General features: G+C 42.8%; 1 protein-coding gene across 13 annotated transcripts in view; it reads right to left on the reverse strand.

The window, feature by feature from the left end:
• Positions 1-2,008: 2,008 nt before the first annotated feature.
• The window catches only part of MTSS1 (MTSS I-BAR domain containing 1), a 127,952-nt gene continuing 108,665 nt past the window's right edge, over positions 2,009-21,295 (reverse strand). For 4 of the 13 annotated variants that reach the window (XM_053976993.1, XM_053976984.1, XM_053976978.1 and 1 more), the window contains 8 exons: positions 20,979-21,086; positions 19,919-20,016; positions 17,719-17,929; positions 9,989-10,108; positions 8,797-8,991; positions 6,593-6,757; positions 6,089-6,251; positions 2,009-4,958 (listed from right to left, as the gene is read on the reverse strand). In XM_053976993.1, coding sequence (XP_053832968.1) covers positions 4,267-4,958; positions 6,089-6,251; positions 6,593-6,757; positions 8,797-8,991; positions 9,989-10,108; positions 17,719-17,929; positions 19,919-20,016; positions 20,979-21,086 — 1,752 coding nt within the window. In that variant the 3' untranslated portion in view covers positions 2,009-4,266. The remainder of the gene's footprint in view (positions 4,959-6,088; positions 6,252-6,592; positions 6,758-8,796; positions 8,992-9,988; positions 10,109-17,718; positions 17,930-19,918; positions 20,017-20,978; positions 21,087-21,295) is intronic. The other 9 variants (XM_053977003.1, XM_053977032.1, XM_053977021.1 and 6 more) reach the window with 9 other exon arrangements.

The raw sequence follows: 21,295 nt of genomic DNA on the forward strand, positions 1-21,295 counted from the left end.
CTTCTGGCTGTGTTCCCAGAGCATTGGTACAAGATGGGAAATTCTGCTAACACTTTCACTAACTGCCCCGTGAGAGAACAGATGCAATACAGCCACTAAGCAAAAGGTCAGGTAAACCTGGCCCTTCAACTGTTTTCCTGTTTTTAGGGCTAGGAGATTTAGGTTGCCTAATCTGACTTCCAAGAAGTTACTTGACTGTGCCCATGTTTAAGCCTAAGGTTAAATATTTTTGTGAACCCCAACTGAACAGAAGATGGCAAAGCATGAACTTCAGCTCTTCTAAGAACTAAACATATGTAGCTCAGGAATAAGGCTTTAATCTGGTTGGTTTTTAGAAACTTCAAATCTGCTCCTTTACAGTAAGTCTGCATGCTAAAATAAGTGTGGATTTTGAAAAAACTCCAGAAAAACAGCTTTACATATTCCACAGCTGAAATTTTCATTCCTGCCAGGAAGCAGGATCTATTCTCTGTGCTCAGTTAGTCCAAAAGTAGTGATGGAATTGAGGTGTGCACTCTTCCAGCACATGCCATACATCAGGCTGGAGCTGTCACTTGGAACAAGTGCCTTCAGTATTGAAGCAGCCGAGCAAAGCACTGACACCCGAGTGAGACAAGATGCTCAGCAGTACTTCAAATACAGCCATAGAGAGAAGGAGGAATGAAACCATGATCCTTTTGGAGACAAGACATGTTCAGCCAAAGCACATTGGTTTTTCTTTTGACATCTTCCTGGCTGTTTTGGGATGGGCCGGGTTAACTTTATACAGAGCAGCCCTCATAGTCCTGGGAAGGTGTTAAGAGCACACCAGTGTTCTGGCTACTGCTAAGCAGTGCTCCACAGCATCCAGGGTGTCCACTTAGCATCCCCCTCACCAGTGGACTGGGTGTGGGAAAGATCTGGGGAGGGGACAGTCAGAACTCAGGATAGGTGACTCAAACTGACTTAAGGACATGGGCTCCTCTGCAGAGCTCCAGAGGCTCTGCCAGGAGCCTACTCCAGCACAGGCTTCCCTGGGCTCCCAGCCTCCTTTGAGCATCCACCTGTTCCAGCATGGGCTGCAGGTGGATCTCTGCTCCCCCTTGAACCTCCGTGGCTGCAGGGGCACTGCTGCATCACCTGCAGGGGAATCTCTGCTCTAGCACCTGGAACACCTCCTGCCCCTCCTTCCTCACAGACCTGGGTGTATGTAGGGCTGTTTCCCTCACATACTCTTGCTCTTCTCCCCACCTGCTATTGCTGTGCCACAGCAACTTTTTTGTCCTTAAATCTTTTATCCAAGAGGCTGTCACTACCACTGTCACTGTTGGGCTCAGCCATGGCCAATGGTGGGTCCATCCTGGAGCTGGCTGGCATTGGCTCTTTCAGACATGGGGGAAGCTTCTAGCAGCTTCTCACAGAAGCCACTCCTGTAGCCCCCTGCTACCTAAACCTGGCCTCATAAGCCCAGTGCAGTAACAAATGGATACCTTTTGATAAAAACGACATCATTGCAGTGGCAAAGAAACCAGGCTATTGTGTGACAGCTCCAAGAGGGAGCAACATCCTCCCCCTTATGCCCTCAATGCTGAGAAAGCTGTACAAAAGAAAGTCTTCAGTCCTTTGGGGAGCTGTGGGAAATGGTGCTAGTGTTGTGCTTGATAAATTCTGGCTGTAGCACGGGCAGTGTTGACAGCAGCAATTTTCCTCCTCTGGCCTAAGAACTGCTGTCCAGCACTGAGATGGACGCACAAAAATGCAAAGTCATCTGTGCTTCCTTGCCAGGTAAAAACAGTGAGGTGCACGGAAATGTCATCTGTTATGGTTTAATGGGAATTTCCATTTAGCACTGCACTTTTGCTCCACTGCTACCCTGCTGGTGCCCATCAGTAAAACAGCTATATGCAATGTTATTTACTTGGTTTTAATTCTCTCTTGCTTGTATTACACGCAGATGGAACCTGCATGATCTTGAAGGCCACCACTGATATCCAGTGCTCTGGAAGCAAAAAGTCTTTAAGAAGCAAAATACGGGAGTTTTTTAGAGTTCTTTATTTATAATGTAGGCTTAAGCAATCATTACAATGTAGAAGGGAGACACACTTACAGCAATTATTTATACCAGTTTAGAACAAAAAACTGCACAGGGAGAGGTCAACTCTCAGTACAAACTAGCAACTAAACCACAATAATTTACCATTAGAAACAATTTATTTTTCAGCTGTGACACTGCTTTTACAATATGCAAAAACACAAACAATAGAACTATCCAAAGTGTTTTGTCACATTCTTTCTACATTGAATTTGGCAACATTTTATATTAAATTTTACTGATTATACTAACGTTTAAGAACTAAACAAGTGAAAAGCTGTACTTGGGTACAGTTACATCCATTTATTTCAAAGGTTTAAATAACACTTTTAACTATTGAGATTATCTCCTAACAGTTTTTGTTTATGCAAAAACCATCTGAAAGCCTCATTTGCACAATGCATCAGCTACTGTATCAAGATTGGTGGGCTACACCACAGGCACTACTGTTTATTATATTCTGTAATAAGGAGCTTGTTTTTCAAAGAAAGGAAGGTTTAATATTTTCTAAGAATCATGCTTTTTTTTTCTTTTTGCTTTTAAGCCATAACAAAAAAAAAAAAGTTTAGCAAGCACAGCAGTGTAAAATGTCATATAGAACACAGTGACTACACAGTTACTAGAAGTTTCACATCCAATGCAGTTATGTATTAAAGCATAAGAGGTCATGTAGGCAAGTCTAGAGCAAACAGAAATCTGCAGTGTGTGGTGGAAACCAGCCCCTTACGTGTGTTATTTGGTGTATTTTTAAACAATCCTGGATCCGCAAGTCTGGTGTCCCTCCACACGTGGGTCTCCTGTGGTGGGCAGACAGCATCCTTCTGGACTGTCTTCACTGGAACACGTGTCATGCCTAGGGGTCTGCACATTTCTGTCAGCTTTAGGAGACGGGTATTGCAGCAATAACTTACTTTATTTTAAGGAAAAAATCCAACTCTTAATGATTCTATCAACAGCGTTCCAAAAAACATTACTTAAAAGTACAAAAAAAGAGATTATAGTGGTCAGACTCCCGGTATTATCAAAAAACCAGTATCACCCCCCACCCCCCACCCCTCAACCCTTTATTTTCGGTATTTAAGAAAAGCCAATCAACTGCCATTTAAAAGAAGTTAAGAAAAACAAGCCCCTGTATTGGAAAGAAACATTCGCAGTTTATTAGATCACAAGCTGGTTTCACCTGTCAAATTTTTAAGTGTTTTCTCAAAATAGTTGGGCTTTCTAAGGTGCCCAGCCTGCTGGGCACAGTCAGAAAAAGGCATTTTGATAACATCTAAGAACTCCCTGCTTGCATTTTAAAAATGTTTTCACATTTATAACTGCCTTAAGCCTGTTGTCCTTGTTAGTATTCAGCGGAAGGATGAGTGGAACAAAACGTGAAGGTGGAAGAACCAAGTCTACACAGTTAAGGCTGCATGCATGTGACTGAGAGTTGCTGCTGTGCAGTCAAAAAAGAAATGTGGAAAAACCCAGTTTTTAAAACACCCTACAGAAACAAAACACTGCAATCCAATATGGCTTATTCTGATGCATTTACCATGAAGCTACTAGTAATTCATCCTACTAGGCTACTTTTGTGCAACAGCATCTGCTATTTTGATGGCATCTCCCTCCCCCACTACCCCCCAATAACTCTACCAACTGCAGGTTTCTTCCTTGCATTATATATTGCTTTATTGTCAATTTTTATTCCTGCTTTTCAAACTTTTTTAAATACTTAAATGAGGATCCGTTCCATATAGCTTGACTTAAACTGTAGTAAGTCCCATTGTTCTATTTTTTAACCTCACTATTACAAGGCGCTCTACAAAAGCTTGCAAAAAAGCCAGATTTTCATTAAATCCCTTTGCTGAAGTTAACTACTCGACAATTTTTTTTTTCTTCTATGATTTAAAACTTTACAAAGAGAGTTATAAAAAAGGTAAATGGGATTTGGCACCTTCAGAAAAAATTAAAAGTGTAACTTAGATCAAAAAAATGCAGAAACAAAATCACTGATATTTACAAATTAAAACACCACAGAAGATTATGTCTTACTATGCTCTTTCGTTTGTTTTCTCTTTTAGAGTACTTTCAGACTGTCTGTTACCGAGTATCTTAAAAAAATCATTGATTACAGATCGGAATGGATAGAGACAAATTAGTTTTCTCACAGTTCCTTCTCGGCGTTCAGTAGTCTGGCAGCTTCTCCACTCCTAGGAAATACGAGGTGCTGAGCGATCATTCGTGGTCGTCTTCTTCAGCTTGACCCCGCGCCGAATGGCGTTGAGCATATCCTCCCCCTGCGGGACATCGCCGGGGCTCAGCTCGCCGGGCTCCGGCTCCGCCTGCCCCGCGGGCGCCAGGCTGCCGACCCCATCCCGCTCGCTCTCCTCGCCCTCGCTCTCGGGGACCGCCTGCCTCTGCTCCTCGGCAGTGCCCAGTTTCTGGCCTGACGCCGGAGGGTTGACAGCTGCTTGCCCGCTCCACGAGGGCATGCTGGTGACAGCTTGCCCACCATCTCCCGCTGCTGGAGACTCCGGACTTTGCTCGGGGCTCTCTTCTGTCCCAGCGAGGGCCCCAGGCAGCCCCCCCGGGATATCGGGGACAGTTGGTGTTTTGACGGGAATCACCGGCGTCTTGATGGGAATCGGGCCTCCGCCGATGGTCCCGCGCCTGACCGAAGGCTTGGTGGAAGGGGTCCGGCGGATGGTGGCGACACCGGGGGTGACGATGACCGGTCCCAGCGTGGTTGGCAGACCTGCGGTGGAAGCAGGACGCTTGGTTTGAAACATTCTGCGATAGGACTGGCTAATGTCACTGTTTCGTGGGATGGTGGAAGATTTGTCAAACTCCTGTTGTTCTGCCTCCTGGTCACCACTCACAGAGAAATAATCATAATCTGAAACTGATGCCAAAAGACAGAGTTAGGATCAAGCTGGAGCAGACAGCTGGCTCACGTCAGCAAGTCTGAAGTACAGATAGATAACCAAAAAAGCGTGGAGTCAGTAAGAATGAAGGGAGTTTCCACCTTCAGAAGGAAGAAAGTCCAAGGTTTTGTGACCAAGATTTGATGCCTGAAGGCATCACAGCAGACCAATTTTACAGCTGCAGGGGCCCCTTGTGAAAGAGAACGAGCTCCATATTTGTCACCAACATGAAGATACCAAAACCTCCAAGCCACGTGCCACCACTTGTAGATAGAAATACTTGAAAAATGTACTTCAGATTAGGCAAGTGGGTTCAGGGGACCGTGTACCAGTGATTTCAGCAGCAAATTTGTTTATTTTGCAAACAAAGTAAATCCCAGCTGTCAACTCTGAAAACTCAGCCTCAGCTTTAATAATTGCGCTGGGTTCTTTCCTCTCCACGTAAGTGCTGAGCCAAGTTTGGCCCTCCACAAGCCCTGCTGCCTCCTCTAACTGCACAGCACAATCGCCCCATCTGAGGAAACAAGGCTTGAACTGCAAGCACCAAGCTTGGTCTCTCTCTTGCTGTTGGTTCTGAAACAGGGTACAAAACCCAACACCTTACTGCAGCTTCCTAGCTATGCCTAAGTTAAGGTCTCCAAAGGATTCTTTTTCCAATTACCACATTTCTACTTACACAGGAAAATAAAAGGTCACCAAGGGAAACCAAGAGCGGATTGACAGTGCTGATGGAAGACAACAAAGTTCATGAGGTGTGTATTTGCTGAGACAATAGCTCAGAAAGGGCACAAGAAGTATTGGATGCAATACCAGTGCCATTTATAATTCCAGGATCCTCTTTAAAATGGCAGCATCCTTAGGCTGAAACTCACTGAAGTAGTGCACAAATACAATTGTTCAGTACACTATGCAGCAGTGTGGGTTTCTATGTAGTTAATAAATCCAGACTGCATTCCAAGCTGGAAAAATCCTCCTAATAGCAATGCCAGCCTTCCTCCCTAGCTGACTACAAAGCCAGGAAGCAATAGCTGCTCCTTGGCACCATGGGGTGAGTGTGGGATGGCCAGGGTGGGAATGCTCTAAAAAGGAACATCTCCTGAATGGGTACCTTGAGATGGGATCGTGTCCTCTGAACAGCATGGAGTTGTTGTCTGGGTGCTGTAGCCACTGGAGCACTGCAAGGAATCCCGACTGCTCCTCTGGGTGTCCAACTGCAGCCCTCTGGACAGAGCGAGTGCCAGCTCCTCACAGGCCTCCATCTCCTCACCCTGCTGCTTACACACAGGAGAGAGACTCGTTACACCTGGAAGGGTCAGTCACCTTCACCCGCTTTTAGCTATCTCTCCTCCCCATCAGAGCTTGTCACCATTATAATCCAACAGGACTGAGCCCAGTCATTTGCTTGGGCATAAAACAGATGCTTCTTTGGAGTACACTGCTCTATGAAAATCAGTACCCACCGGTGCATTCCCTCCAGCCTGCATGATTCCCACTGACCACACCAGCACCACTTCCCAGATAAACACAACATGAAGTGCATCCCAAGTACTGGCAGGAGCCAGCACGGCCATTTCCTTTGCACCAAACAGGGTATCTGAAATGAGAGCTTCACCCTTGTGGCAGCTGACACCGTCATGCTCCGAGGTCTCTGGGCCTCCTCGGGGGGCGCAGGGGCTCCGCTCTGAGCTGCTCCATTGACATCTGGCTCACGCTTTTCTTTGCGACGCTGCAACGTGTTCACCATGGGCTGATCGTACGGGCCCGGCTTGGCCCAGTCCTAAGGAAACGAGCTCGTTAGGGACAGCCTTCATCAGGAACTGTGCTTTAATTACAGGCAAGACTATGCAAAAGGGCAATTTTAATGCAACAGATTGTGTATTAAATTGGATATGCCTTTCTGAATAAGGTGAGAAATAAATTTTGAAGATATTAAAAATCTTCATTTATTAAACCTGTTTCCTTTATTAAAAGGAATGTAAATTTCCCATTCTACCTAAATGTTCTTCTATGAAGGTATTTAACATTTTGATACTATAGTTTTATCTAAATGAAATTCCATGGTGTCAAAGCCTACATTTTCAGAATTTAGAGCTCAAAAATCACTGTCACACAGAAGATACAGATAAATATCCAATCAGTGATGTAACTGTTCCAGATGTACACATGTTCTAGTATTACATGCTGTTACAGATGTCTTCAGTTCTGAAAAATTAGGCTTGAACAGATTTTTCATACACATTAGTGGAGCAAGTTACTGTGTGTTACTCTCGGTTTACTTACTAACTGAAATCTAGTTTACAATGATAGTCCATACTGAAGAAAGACTAACATCACTCTGAATTACTGGTGCTAAATTTGAATCAGAAATTCCTTAGGCCGTGAGGGCTGTATTCACTCAGGGCTCTATTAAGCAAAGTCCTGAAGGTGTCCAGAACCCACACGCTGCACACAAAGAGCTTGACTGATCCAGGCTCTGTGCTGGGATGCAGAACCAGCAGCAGCTCCCCCAACACCAGCTGCTGCAGGGGCAATCCCAATCCTGAAAGTTTTCCTTCATTGAGACAAAGGCTGCTTTAAAAATCGAAGAACAACTAGTGCATGAGAATGGGCCCCACATCCTCCCAGCTGCCTGCTGGGCAGCCTCCCACAGCCTTCTGATGGACATCTAATGATGGACCAAGACCACACTGTGGGTTTCTTGAGGTGTCTCAGTCCAAGAAATGAGAAGTGCAAGGCCGCTGAACTGATAGACCCCCTTGGACAGACAGGTATTGGTTTTGTTAACCTCATGTGAAACTGCTCTGCCTTGACAGCTGTGTCTCTGCTCTAAGTGTTTTGTTGTGAAATATATTGGCAAAGTGCTTCTAGCAGAGACACAACAAATGACCCTGAAACCCCAGGACCACTGTGGCCACCCTGTATGTATCCCAACAGTCTCCAGCTGCTGGAGAGAGTGTAGGGGCATCTGTAATAAGTTATCTCAATTTAGATGTATATACAAGGGTCCTGTGGTACATATGCAGTATTATATAACCATCCACAGGCACTTAAAATCTGCACAGCTACTGTTGACTGCACATCAGCCTTGCTGAGGATCCAGAGCAACAGACAAGAGACCTTTTCCCTTTGCTCTAGGGCAGTCTCCCACGGGAACCACCTGGCAGGGATGAACTTTAAGGCTCTAGGAGAGCAGACATGTTTTGATGCCAAGATCCCTGCAGATCCAGCTGGAACAACTAAGAGAAGTTACTGCACTCTTGGTGGTCTACCCAAGAGAGCAAAATGAGCTGGGTGAGCACGTCCTTTCTGTGGCAGTAAAGCTTCAGTCACCACTTGGATTTACCTGGTGCTGAGCACCTTCTTAAACCACTCCAGCTGGATCTAGGAGAGTGTGCCTGCCTACAGCCACGGGCCCAGCCACAGGGAGAACATCAGGCTGTCCAGTGTATGGTCCCACTGAAACAACTGGATGCCCTTCCCTGCCCAGGTGAGCACTTTGACAGTGCTAAATAATCTCTTTTCCCCCTGCATAGAGCCCAGAGTGTTTTCACCAATGTTTCAGAGCTGACTTATTCCTTCCTACCTAGATTTTGTCAGCTTTGGTATGTTTCAGTTGGTACCAGAATGCACAAGGTCATTCAGAAATACCCACAACCAGATTTTAGGTCTGATTTTCACCATGCAATGGCCATTCAGAGTGATACCAAACAGAGCAAATCAACCAGGAATTACATGGACCGAAAGAGAGCAACAACTGCCGTGGGCATGCTGTTGGTATGAGGAGGTGAGGACTGCCACAACAAAAGGAACACAAACCTTCCAGCTAGGGATCTTAGATGATGGTAACATGCCTGGCCCAATGGTGTAATAATGAACGTAGTCTGGAAGGAGGGCTGAGGGAGCCCGAGTCCACGTGCGGGAGACAGGCGGGAAATGAGGGAAAGGACCTGCACCAACTGAAGCTACGGATGGGTCACTTGATAAACTACAGTGATAAAACCCATTAGACAACTGGAAATGAAACAAATAAAAAAACAAAAACAGAGAAATTAATATAAGCAGAATGAATACGAAAATACACTGTGACTGATGTTCTAGGGAGAAAAACTCTGTATCTTAAAACAAAAGAAAGGAAATTCTTCAATTTGCTGCAAATAAAAAACAGAAAATTGATACGATGCTTGGTTCATAAGTGAGAGAGCCTGAAAATTGTTATCTATAACAAATTTCAGGCATCAATCTAGCAGTCATTGTCTCCAGGCTGAGCAGCTTTTCCTTCTGTCCATGAAAGCAGCACACTGTGAAAAAGCCTTTGCAATTTAGGTACCCTGCAGACTCTGGACATAGAAACAGAACTTTTCCAACCCTGAAGGCATTTGCATTGGTGGCATTTAGTCTGTGTAGCTGGACAGAGAGGAAAAGCATAAAGCCTTCAAACATGACATGTTCTGGCTGTGTGATGATATGGAAGAACAAAACAACAAAAACCAACAGCAAGGATTTACCAGATGAGAAAGGAGACTGCTATCACTTCCTCCCCCAATTTAGAGTGTATCCCATGTAATTTATTCCAACCATGTGTATTTTGCTTTCCTTTTTGGTCAAAAAACAACCCCCATTACTCAGTGTAATGTATGCTTCCTAATGGGAGAGATGGGAGAAGCCACAAAGAGCACAATCTGGGCAAGGTGCTTTTTGTCAGGCAATCAGCTGGCTTTGGGCAGCATTCCACAATCTCTTTGAGTAGAAAAGCTGGAAAATGACCTTTTCTTAGAAAATTACCTCTGTAAAATGCCCAATTTGTAGCTTCTCCTAGTAGCTAGTTTGAAAGCAATTGTGGTTTTTATTCAAACATATTGACTTCTAAGGGAGCATGCAGCAGTTCCTAGTCTCATCCTCACAAAGAGGAATCCTGGCTGCATCCCATGCATGGAGGTTTTGTCCAAATGTTGCAGGGTTTGGATAATGAGCTAGTAGGCTTGTACATCTTGGAGATGAAGTTTTTCACCTTATCTGTGGAGGCCCAAGCCCCCATGGTGGAGCCTGAGCTGACTGAGGTGGGGGAACTGCACTCGCTCACTGACTGGCAGGTTTCAGAGGCTTCTGAAGAGGCAGAGCTGGACGAATTCTGCAGCATAAAACAGCACCGCAATGCAGGGAAAGGATACACAAGCCACCAGAAAAGAAAAAAAATCACAAACAAAAAGACAAAAAGCACATACACAGAGACACACAGGAGAGGGAAGGATGAGAGAAGCAAAGGGTTAGGATTTTAAAGATCAATTAGAAACTGCTCAAAACTATTGCTAATGTTCATGAAATCTATGAAAAAAAAAGCCACTTGCTTAATGCAAGAACTTGCCACACTGCTTAGGAATGAGGGAATTGAGGCGGCAATCTCAACTCCTCATTGCAATTTCAGCGTCTCAATTCTGCTGCTGTCTCAGAGCAAGAAGCTGAGGGACCTGAGGGCACCTGTGGTCCAAACATGCAATATACTGAGACAACTGATTTATACAGAAAAGCAGATCATCGGTACTTCAAAGACACAAAATTTAGATTTAAAACATGGAGTAGCAAACATCACTTACATACACAAGTTCTCATACATTCTGATCTGCAAAAGCGCTTGTGAAAAACTCATCTGAGTTCAAGTATTATGGAAAAGAGAAAGAAGTGATACTTACCAAAACTGGAGGCTTCCAAAGTGCATGACCTGTATGCATGCGCCTCTGCAGGAAGGATGCATACACCAAAAGCACTCTGACTCAAACCCTCCTGTCCAGCAGCCAGCAGGAAGGTACATGCCCTCCGCTGAATGCAGAAGTGGTGGCATCTGCTTGCCACCTGCCTTCTCCTAACAGCAGAGGCAGAAAATACCAGACTTGGATGGAGAGTAGAAGAAAATGAAGGACACAAAATGTCCACTGAACACATCTAACATTTTGCTCCTACCTAGGGACTTCTCCAATTTTTGGTGCACACCTTTATGTACCTTTGCTGCTGTCAGACCTCTACAACACATCTAATTCAATTACACAAAGGCCAAGGGAAATAACCACATGAACCATTTTACCAACTACAATGCTCTTCCACATCTTCCCCTTGGAAGTGGCATCCTGCTCTGTAGGGATGTGTGTCCAGGTCCAACTGAGAGCTTAGACATGGTCATGAACACTGGCAGAGATGTCAGGGCATTACTGAGCTCTATTCAGGGTTTCAGAAATTCAACACTAGCAGGACCAATTCACCTTTTAGTAGCCAAGAACCTGTGAAACAAGTCTACATAAGGTGTTTATGACAGCAGAGAGAATGTGCTGTTGTATCCAGTTTTTGTAGCAAAGACAGCAATTTCAAGGAATGACATGTTGAAGAGGAAGGGAAATCTCACCTGAAGTAAAATTCCCCAGTTAACCTTAGGTAAGATCTGGGATGAGTTTGCAATAGAAGGACGGCTGGGTATGGCAGAGTAGGGGAGCAATTACTCCTAAAACCCACAAGCTGTCTCACTGCTCACCAGGAGCTACAGTTGGGTAATGTACAGCCAGCTGCCTGGGTAGAAGGAAATGTAGGTCTCCCAGGACGGAACACTGTCACCATAAGGATTTTGGTGAAGACTGCTGGGGCAGCTGAGAAGTCAACACAGTATCAGCATCTTCGGCTTACTGGTAAACTGTGATTTAAGTGAAATTTTGGAAAGGCTGCTAAAATTTTAAAAAGCATGTAGAGTCAATGGAGTATTTTATAGAAATAACACTCATGCCACTCTATGCTGACATGAGATGATCTGAAGGTGCCCTGTCAAATGTGCTTAGGGTACAAGTACGGTCAGCTAACAAGGCTTGTATTCAAAGTGCAGTAAGAGCTGAGGTGAAGGTACAATCAGAGGGAACAGCAACAAATGACACATAGGTGTTAAGGACAGCAGTGAAAGTGGCATACCTGATGATGCAGTGGCATGATATTTAGTGGAACTTGTCACATTCTTGATTTAATGCAACTCCTTTTACTGGAGAAAAACCTCTAAAATAAAAATACTAACAAAGATGAGCTGCAGTTGATTCTGCCATCAGTCATAGCCATGGTGCACTAAATGGAGATGAGACTATTGCCTCTATCCCTTGAGAAAAATACATTACAGAAAACTAGCTTTTACAGTAAACTCCAGAGTTCTGCCTGACATTCCAGGTACCTCAGCAAAAGCAGCCTTGTGAGAATACTCACACTACTGTTATGGTTTAGCCAGGAAAAAAAAAACAAGACAGAAAAATGCAACTACAGAAAATACTTTCTGAAACCTCCTACTTACGGCCTGAATGACCCTCCAGGGTCTGCATGCTCTGCACATGGCAGGAGAGACAGTGAAGGGTCCTAGTGCCAAGCATGGCATCTCCCATGCTATCTTGTTTTCTACAGATGCCCCAGGGGTGACAAGTAAGAACTTGGAGTTTACATTTAATACACTATTTGTGTCTACAAGACAGAAATTTCACAACGTTTTGTCAAGTAATGGTAGAGAGAGCTCACAGATGAGGTTTATTACCAACAAAGACACATTAAAAAGGTCAAAAATGCAGATTCTGAACATGCAAAGTATGGGCAGAAAAAAAAAAGACTGGATTTGGTGAACTTATTTTTGCAATAAAATCACTTCTCCAAAGTGAAAAAAAGATGACAAAAAGGACTCTCCCACTAATTCAATGTGTGAGTTTTCAGCAAGAAAAGCTAGACAGAGGCTGAACCAAGATGCCATGGGGAAAACATCCTGGAAGCCGATGGAAATGCAAGAGGTGGTGGTACAGAAACAGGGTCACCTCATCTTCAGAAACTTGCAAGGCACAGAGAAAGGGAATCTCTGGTCTTGCTAAAAAGTATTCCAACAATGGAGAGGGAGGCAGAAGAATACTGAACTCCTGAAGGAAAAGCATAAGGAAAACATAACCGGCAGCAGGACAAAGGATGTTTGGATCTGACTGGAGAGCCAGTCCTGAATGGCTGCACCCAGGTGTGGGAAGCACAGACTTCCCTTCTTACCATAGGGTACACGAGGGACTGAAAACAGAAACTGCACAACTACTGCTTGGGCAAAGAGTCTCCAGACTTTGCAGTGCTTGCTCTAGATGCACAAGCCTTGGCACACCCTCTCCAGGGAGCACACACACTGGGCAGACCAATTTCTCCTCCCCAGCCCATGGTGTGAGAAGTTTGACGATCAGATTTTTTCACCTTGTTCTAGTAGATTCCTTTTTTTAAATGACTGTTTTGTTTGAATAATTTTTAAAATCAGTTCTTCCATTTTAGCTATTTTTTTCCCACAGCTGCAATAATGGCAGTTCTGCTCTCTTCTAAAATTATCTCTTCTGAGAAAAAGCTTAAAATTAACAGTATAAAGCTAAAGCTACTCTCTGCAGTGACAAACGGTGCCCCAAATGTACATTTGTACAAGTGTAGCTTGGGCTCTGGTCTCTCAGATGAGCCATGGATAGTGTCCCACTGCTTGGTGTGGTATGTATGAGTTCCAGCAGGAATATAAAAAAAAAAAAAAGATTTTCTGAGCTATCCAACTGTACAATTATATTTTCCATCTGCTGTCCTACTAACCTATAAAAGGACCATGGTTATCTTGGATTACTTGCAACCTTTGTTTGCTATGTTTTCCACTAAAACATGGCATTGCTTTCTTAACCCTCTCCCATTCTCAAATAGGAGACAGAGCTTCCTGGACAAGGGTTTCCCAGGAGATCAAATCCTAATGATGAGCGTGCTCCAATGTCCCTCTAGAGTCAGTGGAAGATGGGCTCAGCTACTTTTAGAAAAGCTCTGGATGCTGACTCAAGGGTCACCTCCTCAATTTGTCTAATTTCCTGGAATCTGCCTCTACTGACCCTTCTTTCTAGTCAGGGACAAACTATCACGAAGAAGGAAGAAAAGGAATTTTAGAAGAAACACTAGAAAAGGATTTTTAGAAGAAACAAATATCTGTATAATTTACAAATGTGTTTCAGTCTGAACTTGATTTTTGGTTTTTGTTTTGTTTGCTTGCTTTTGGTGGGGCTTTTTTGTCCTTTTTTGGGGCTTCTTTTAAGGTCTGATTTGGAAGCATTTATTAATTTAAATGGAAAACGGAACAGCTGTAACAATACATATCCCCTATTCTAACTTGCAGCTATTTCAAGCAATGGAATCTACTCAAAAGCAGCCTCTTTGAAGCTTTATAACCTGAACATGCAGAAGCAACTTCACATTCAGTTTCCCTCTATTTGACTGTTTAGGGAAAGTGCTTTCCAGATCATTCTAACAATAAAGACTTATCTCTCTGCTGTCTGACAGTGCATCAACATTTTTATCTTCATTTGCTTCTTTCTCTCCCTTTGCTTTCATCTCTAAGAAGTCACAAACAGCCTGTAAAGTCCAACTGTGTAAGTGCTTCCCCCAGCATGTTCACTTCAGATCCAGTGGATCCTACTATTATCATGCCCTGAATCAAACATCACTATAGTACTATCACATCATGTGATCACAGATACTCCCAGGCCTCAGTTTTTCTACCACACAGGGCAAGGTGTGGCTTTAGCAGCAGCAGCCACATCCAATGTCCATCCAAGAGCCACTCTGTGCTTCCAGCAGGTCTGTCAGAAGGGCTTTGTAAGAGGTCACTGTGTCATGGGCAATGCTGGCCATGCCTGACCTTACGCCTGGCATTTAAAGAAACTGTTCCACTCCAGAAAGAGACCTGTGATGCTTTTCCAGCTGTTCAGCTATACCCAAATGTAACCCTTTAATTGTGATTAAAGCCTTTTACAGTGACCTTCCCACATGTACAGCCACGTGCTACAGGCTAACACTTTTACTCCCAACAATTGCAGAAAGGTGATCCTCACACACCAGTGAAAGAGCAGTCTGTTTTTATAATTGCTCTTTTTCCTATCTTCTATGCTAACCATGATAATGGTAAAGACTTACTTACTACTCTTACTAACAACTACAGGCTGGAAAGCAATCTTCATTTTGTCAGACATCTCTCCTCTGGTATAGTCTGTATCTTGTTTCAATCTCCAGTTACTCTTTCTTTGAGATTCCCACCAACTCCCCATCCCCCATCTGTGATTTTGTGGAAATTCAATTTACTTTTCAGTGACGCTTGCCTAAAATATAGGTGAGCATATATACACAATAGCTTCACAGAAATCATATATTCACATTCCTATAATATGGGAATTATATATGGCCCCCTCCTACTTTTTTTTCTAAAACTCATTATTAAATGAAAAAGGGCTTTGTTGATCCAACATGTGCCACAGCATGTAGCTAGCAAACATCATCAAAGTGTCCACCTGTACAAGATATACAGCTTTTAATCTCCTTTGTTGGTTCCAGAGCTTGCTTTTCTGCCTTCTCAGTGTCACTACTAGAAACAATGTCATCAGTGTTTGAGACAGAGCAGCAGCCTCCTCACACCCAGCACCGATGCTCCAAGCACAGCCCCACGGGGAGATCTGCCAGTTGGTTAGAGACACACAACACAGGTAACGCTGCCCACTGAACAGCTTCTGCTCAGCTCACAGTCACAGTCACCTGTCAGCACAACACACACAACTTACGTAGTGCTGAACATACAAAGCAAGACACTTAAGCAAAGATGAAGCAGCCAGGCAATGATCTGTTACCTTTTCCTCTGCGTAAAGGTAAACAGAACCAGAGACATACAGAGCACATACCTATTTGTTATACCAACACACTACACTTGTCATACTGCTGCAGCCTTCTACAGCTCATGAAAAGCTTAAGTGATGCTTGGATCAGTTTGCAACCTTATGGACAGTTTCTAAAATGAAGTAAAAGCACATGAACTTCGCTGGTGTAAATCAGTGTGACTCCCATCGACTTTCAGGATGTTCTGCCACCTGATACCAGCCTAAGTTCTCTCCTCTGCTTAACAGGGGAATTTGCAAAGAGAGGTGTTGGTTTTTTTCATGCTAAGAGCAATTGCAAATTTACATCCTTGTCTGCAAACACAGCATCATCATGTGGATTACTGCCCTTTTATGCAGGTGCAGTGAATACTATGAAAACCAAAGATGATGCTAGCATGTGTAACTGATGTATGTATCTTAAAAGTCAACTTCCTTACCTTGTTACTATTCCAGTTTACTTTATTATTGCTCATTTACTTTTTTGCATTTCACTTAGGTTAGCCATAGCCAATCTAAACAAAACATTCATTTTATTAGTGTGCACAAAGTTCTTCAGGATGTCATCTATTAAAAAGAAGCTGCTGTGTCCAGACTGGGGACAGAAGAGGTATCATTTGAAAAGAAAGCATTTCTATTAAAACGAAAGAAGGAAATAAAATTTAAAAACCATTGAACTTCCCCTGAGAGCGTGTTCTAAGCCTAGATGAACCAGTGTTGTTTTGGATGATACTTTAAAAATTTCTCTAAGGCTACTACTTACAAAATGTTCTGCAAAAGGCAAGGGTCTGTATGCTACCAAAGGTGGTCTAGGGTAGTTTCCATGGGCAGGTGACACTTGATAACCACTAACACTTGCTGACTATTAGGATTAACACTCCCCAACCATGCCTAAAAAACTACCTACTCCCCAACATATAAAAAGGAGTGCAACTACATTTTTGAAGTAAAAGACAGTTTTTCTCCAGTGACCTCAGGGTGTTTTTAAGTAATACTCAACAACAGGATACTAGGTCCTTTTCAGTTTGTAGGTAAGATTTTCAATGGGATTTATAATGTGAGAAAAGCAATTCAGCCTTGTTTAAAAATATTATAGTTGCTGTGTGACTTCTTAAAAAAAAAAAAACCAAAAAACCAGCAAAGAGAATTCAGGTACTGAAAGATACAGGCCACAGAGCATTGCAAATCTCTGCCTGCAGATGGCCAGTGAATTTTTAGAGGAAGGATGCCATGGACAAATAGAGTAGCAGCTTCCTTCTGCAGACCCAAAAATGCTCAGGGAAAGTTTGCTTATATTTCTGGTGAAATCCTCTCCATCTGACTGGCTTCAGGATGTTATTATATATGACTACACAAAAACTCATTTCTTATGAGCTCCATAAAGAATTAATAATACCTCCCATTTTCATGCAGAAACCTTATTTCTGCAAGGTCCTCAACTAAGAGTCCAAAATTCAAGTCTATCCACAGAAATGGGTGTCATAAAAAATGGCAGAACTAATTCCGTATGATAATGCTGGCAGCATTTAGAGTATCCCAGACCCATTGCAGAGGAAGAATTAAAGAAGCCTCTCTAATGTCAAAGCCACCAGTATCAGTACTATGGCTGTCAAAAGGATGTTCTGGCATCAATATTTGCCCATTAAACAGCAAAGAGCCACCAGATATTAACCGCTTGCAACCTGCGCAGGATATTAACTGGTAACCTCAGTGGGTAAAGTGAATATTATTCCCTCTATAAGGTGGGTCTTCTTGCTCTTGGTTGTCTGTATTTATCTCAAAGTTAGGCATCTAGGCTCCCTCCATGACCAGAGGGAAAAATGTATAGCCCAGGAGCGACTCATCCCTTTTATGCCAAAGCAGCATAAATCATTCCAGCTAGAGGCCCAACTTTTGGATAAATGAAATGCACTGAGACAACCCTTACCCTCAATGTTTAATCTGACTCCAGGTACCCCAAAACCACACCAGATCCTTTTTCTGAAAGGTGAGCCAAGTTAGAGAGTCCAGCTCAGACTCAGGTTTTTGTTCTCATGCTTGCACGTACCTGGTTAGGTGCTTCTGGTGGCATGGGGGATGGCGATTTGGACTGGAAAGCATCCTGGGACATGAATCCAGAATCATGGGAGGACACACTGGACAGCCTCATGGGTGCCTGCTGAGGCAGATTGGAGCTGCGATAGCGATAGTGTGAACTAGGTGAGTGCGAGTGCGAGCCACTGGACCGGGAATCACTACTGTTAACGCTGTTCAGACTGCTGTGAGAGACAAAAGGAACAGAGAAAGGAAAGGGGAGAGGAAAAGACACAAGGGCGGGGTGGGGAGAGACCCATATACAGTACAATTAACATTCCACATGTCTCTAGCAACAGGCAGCATAAACCAGGGAAAAAAAATGTTGACAAATTAAATATATATATATATATATATATATGCACATATATATCAGTAAAGAACCATAAGCAGCTGCAGTATCCCTGGTGACCAGAGAGAAAATGGCATTTTATCTTGAGTGTCAGTTAAATGATCAAATCTTAACCATTCAAACTTTAAACTCAGGTTAGGGATGAAGGAATTGCTACATGCCCTCCCTGAGCACAGCACTTGCTCAGAAAGTGTCTGCTGATGGTTCTCTCCTATTTCTGACTTACACTTGGCCCAGATTGTCAATGGGATTTCTAGCAGGGGGACCAAAGACACTGGAGTTCATCTAAAAGTCTGCCTCTAGGCATGCTGCTGCAGACAGCCAGCAGGACAGTGTGTGAGACTTCTGAAAGCATCACCAAACTCCCACACTTCAGAGTACCTGGGACACATTTTGCTCACTTGAAGGCTTCCTACCAGATAAAAACACATGACAGCACATGGAGTGAAACCAAGCCACTGGGTATGGAGCTTTAGTCAGTAACAAGGACAACCAGAGAATTAAACCCCAAAATTAATATCCATTAAAACAAACCAAAGTGATTTTTCGAAGGAAGAGACTGATTTTTAATCCTCAGAATCCATGCATGACAGTACAGACGTGCCAGTCACAATGTGGGAGCCTTCGGAATTTCCTGCTGGGGTGGCTGAGCAGGACTAGCAGGATGCACCAATCTGATGGCAGCTCCCTGCTGCACTGGCAGGAGCCTGGCCTAAAGATGGCTCTAAAGGATGCACAGGTGAGGCTGCACCTCCTGTGCACCAAGGCCACGTACAACAAGATGTGCAAGTCAGCAGGGAGCAGAGCAAGGGGAGCTCTGCTTTGTTTCACCCACACGTCAGTCTGTGCCATACCCGTTTTACCGTACAAGAAAATGAAATTGATTAGGAAGAAATTATGAATTTTTGGGTTTTTTTTGCCATTTTCTTTTATAGCTTCAGGATATTGCATCTTTAAGCCTGTGCTCATTGCTCTAAATATGCACATTTTCACATATATATATATAAAAGTACTGACTTTTTTTTATATATATCTGCATGCAGAGACAAGTAGGTACATAGAAGTTGTGTTCACTTGCTCTGACATGCTATAGGTAACTTTGCTCATACACAGGGAACCTGTAGTACGTAGTTCATAAAGCAAACTGAAAGGTAGCCATTTGAGAGCAGTTAGAGAAGTGTTGAGCAGAATACACAACAGGGTTATCTTCCTTTTCAGTAAAAGGAAAGAGTAAATGTAGACACCAGGATATGGGGGCAACATGCTAATAAACTGTTTTATGAAAGAAAACAGTTTTTACAGAGAAAGCATAGACAGAATCCAGTGTTTCAACATATTTCAGGACAGCATTAGACAGCATTAAACAGTCAAAAAAACTTGTATCAAAAAAGCATTTCCATCTACCAGACTGATAGGGCAATTGTCAAGGATGTTTTTCCCCTTTTCAAATAGTTTAACTTACTGATTAGTAACAGCTACTTAGAATAATCTAAAAAGTCATCACACGAAAAACAGAAAAGGAAATTATGAATGGACAATCTCAAGAGTTTATATCAGTACAGTCTGCTCTTTGATCCAAAATGGATTCAAGAGAACTGAATCAAAAGCATCTTCAAGTTGTACTGAGTTCAAAAGTTGTTCAGTCACGCCCATCCCTTTTTAATATCCCCAGCACGCACTTAAATGAGTAAAGACCATGAGGGGCTGTTTCAGTAAGACCTGCTATTTAAGATTTAAGAATGTATACAAATCCATTTCACAGTCTGAACTTGCCTCCCTTTGCCTCCAACAGGTTAAAAATAAATATTACCAATTGACTTACCTGCAAACACTAGATTTTCTGGACATGGTAGTACTGGGAGAGGATGGAGGAGTCTGGTAAGACCAGCTGTAATCAGAACCTTTCAAATCTAAAATTACCTGATGAAAGATAATCAATAGCATCAAGGATGTGGAAAAAAATCTCACCCTATTAAAAGAAAGCATCTGCTTGTCATACAACATTCATCCCTGCCACAAACTTTCAGTGCCACTTCAGTCTCAGTTCTCTTCCAAAATTACACTGTATCACACAGGTGAGTCAGTTTCATCCTTGGCTTTCCCAATATCAGCATACTTCAACACTAAGGCTGCCACCATAGAAAGAAAGTTCAGATCTAAATGGAAAAAAAACCTTTTAGAAAGTAAATTGGAGATTTGTTTTTTTGCATTAAGGAAGCTTTTCTGGTTTTTGTTTCTTTTGTTTTGTTTGTTTTGACTTAAAAAATTAATACAGCCTTTGAGCTGAAGTACTGTAACATTTTAAGTAATTAACTGAAGATTTAGTATTCAACCACAACAGAGCTTTACACTTCTAGGTCAATGATAAGGCGATTATAAAGTATGACAAAAAACAAAAGTTCACACAGCAGGGTTGCAGAAAAATGTCCTATTTGGATTCATTTAATGACACATGTTTTCCTATGCATTTTAAGGACAGCATGGAAAAATGCTCAAATGTTAGACTCTATCAAGCTACACAACCCCAGCAACAACTTTGTGACTACAGAAAGACAGGGAGCTCAAACCTAGGGAAAGGAGATGATCCTCATTTCTCAAACACACTCCACAGAAATTGGGCATCTTCATACACTTCGAAGTGTTACTGCTACCACTTCACTCTGGTCTCACCAAATATTTTAGGGGCACTCAGCCCCTGAAAAAAAATTTTCACAACAAAACAGGTTGTTTTTCAAAAATTGCTTATGTTAAAAATGGCCTTGCTGCCAAAAAGCTATTACAAAACATCACATTAAAGCACTAAACACTAGTAGTCAATATTCCTCACAACACAACAGAAAAAGCCATGCAACCCACAAATAAAATGTTTTCCAGGAGCTAACCTGTTCACTTGAGGATGGCAATTTGTGTGGATCCATGGTGAGACTTTTCAGGTCATCTGATATGGTTTGTAAATGGGTTATTTCTCCTAGCATTGATATTTCTTCTTCCTGAAAAGAAAAACAAGCCAGGCTAACCACAGGCTTGGTTTTAAAAATCAGACCTCTAACATAATATATGACCTTTATCATTTTGCTGATGACTGTGGGGATGCCCAGTGGAGCTGCATTTTCTTTCCACATTAAGTAATTATGAAAGGTTGAAAATATTAATTTAGAGTTTTGTAACTACTTTAAGACTGCTATAAATTCTAAGGCCC

This window comes from Vidua macroura, chromosome 1, assembly GCF_024509145.1.
Source record: "Vidua macroura isolate BioBank_ID:100142 chromosome 1, ASM2450914v1, whole genome shotgun sequence".
NCBI classification, from domain to species: domain Eukaryota; kingdom Metazoa; phylum Chordata; class Aves; order Passeriformes; family Viduidae; genus Vidua; species Vidua macroura.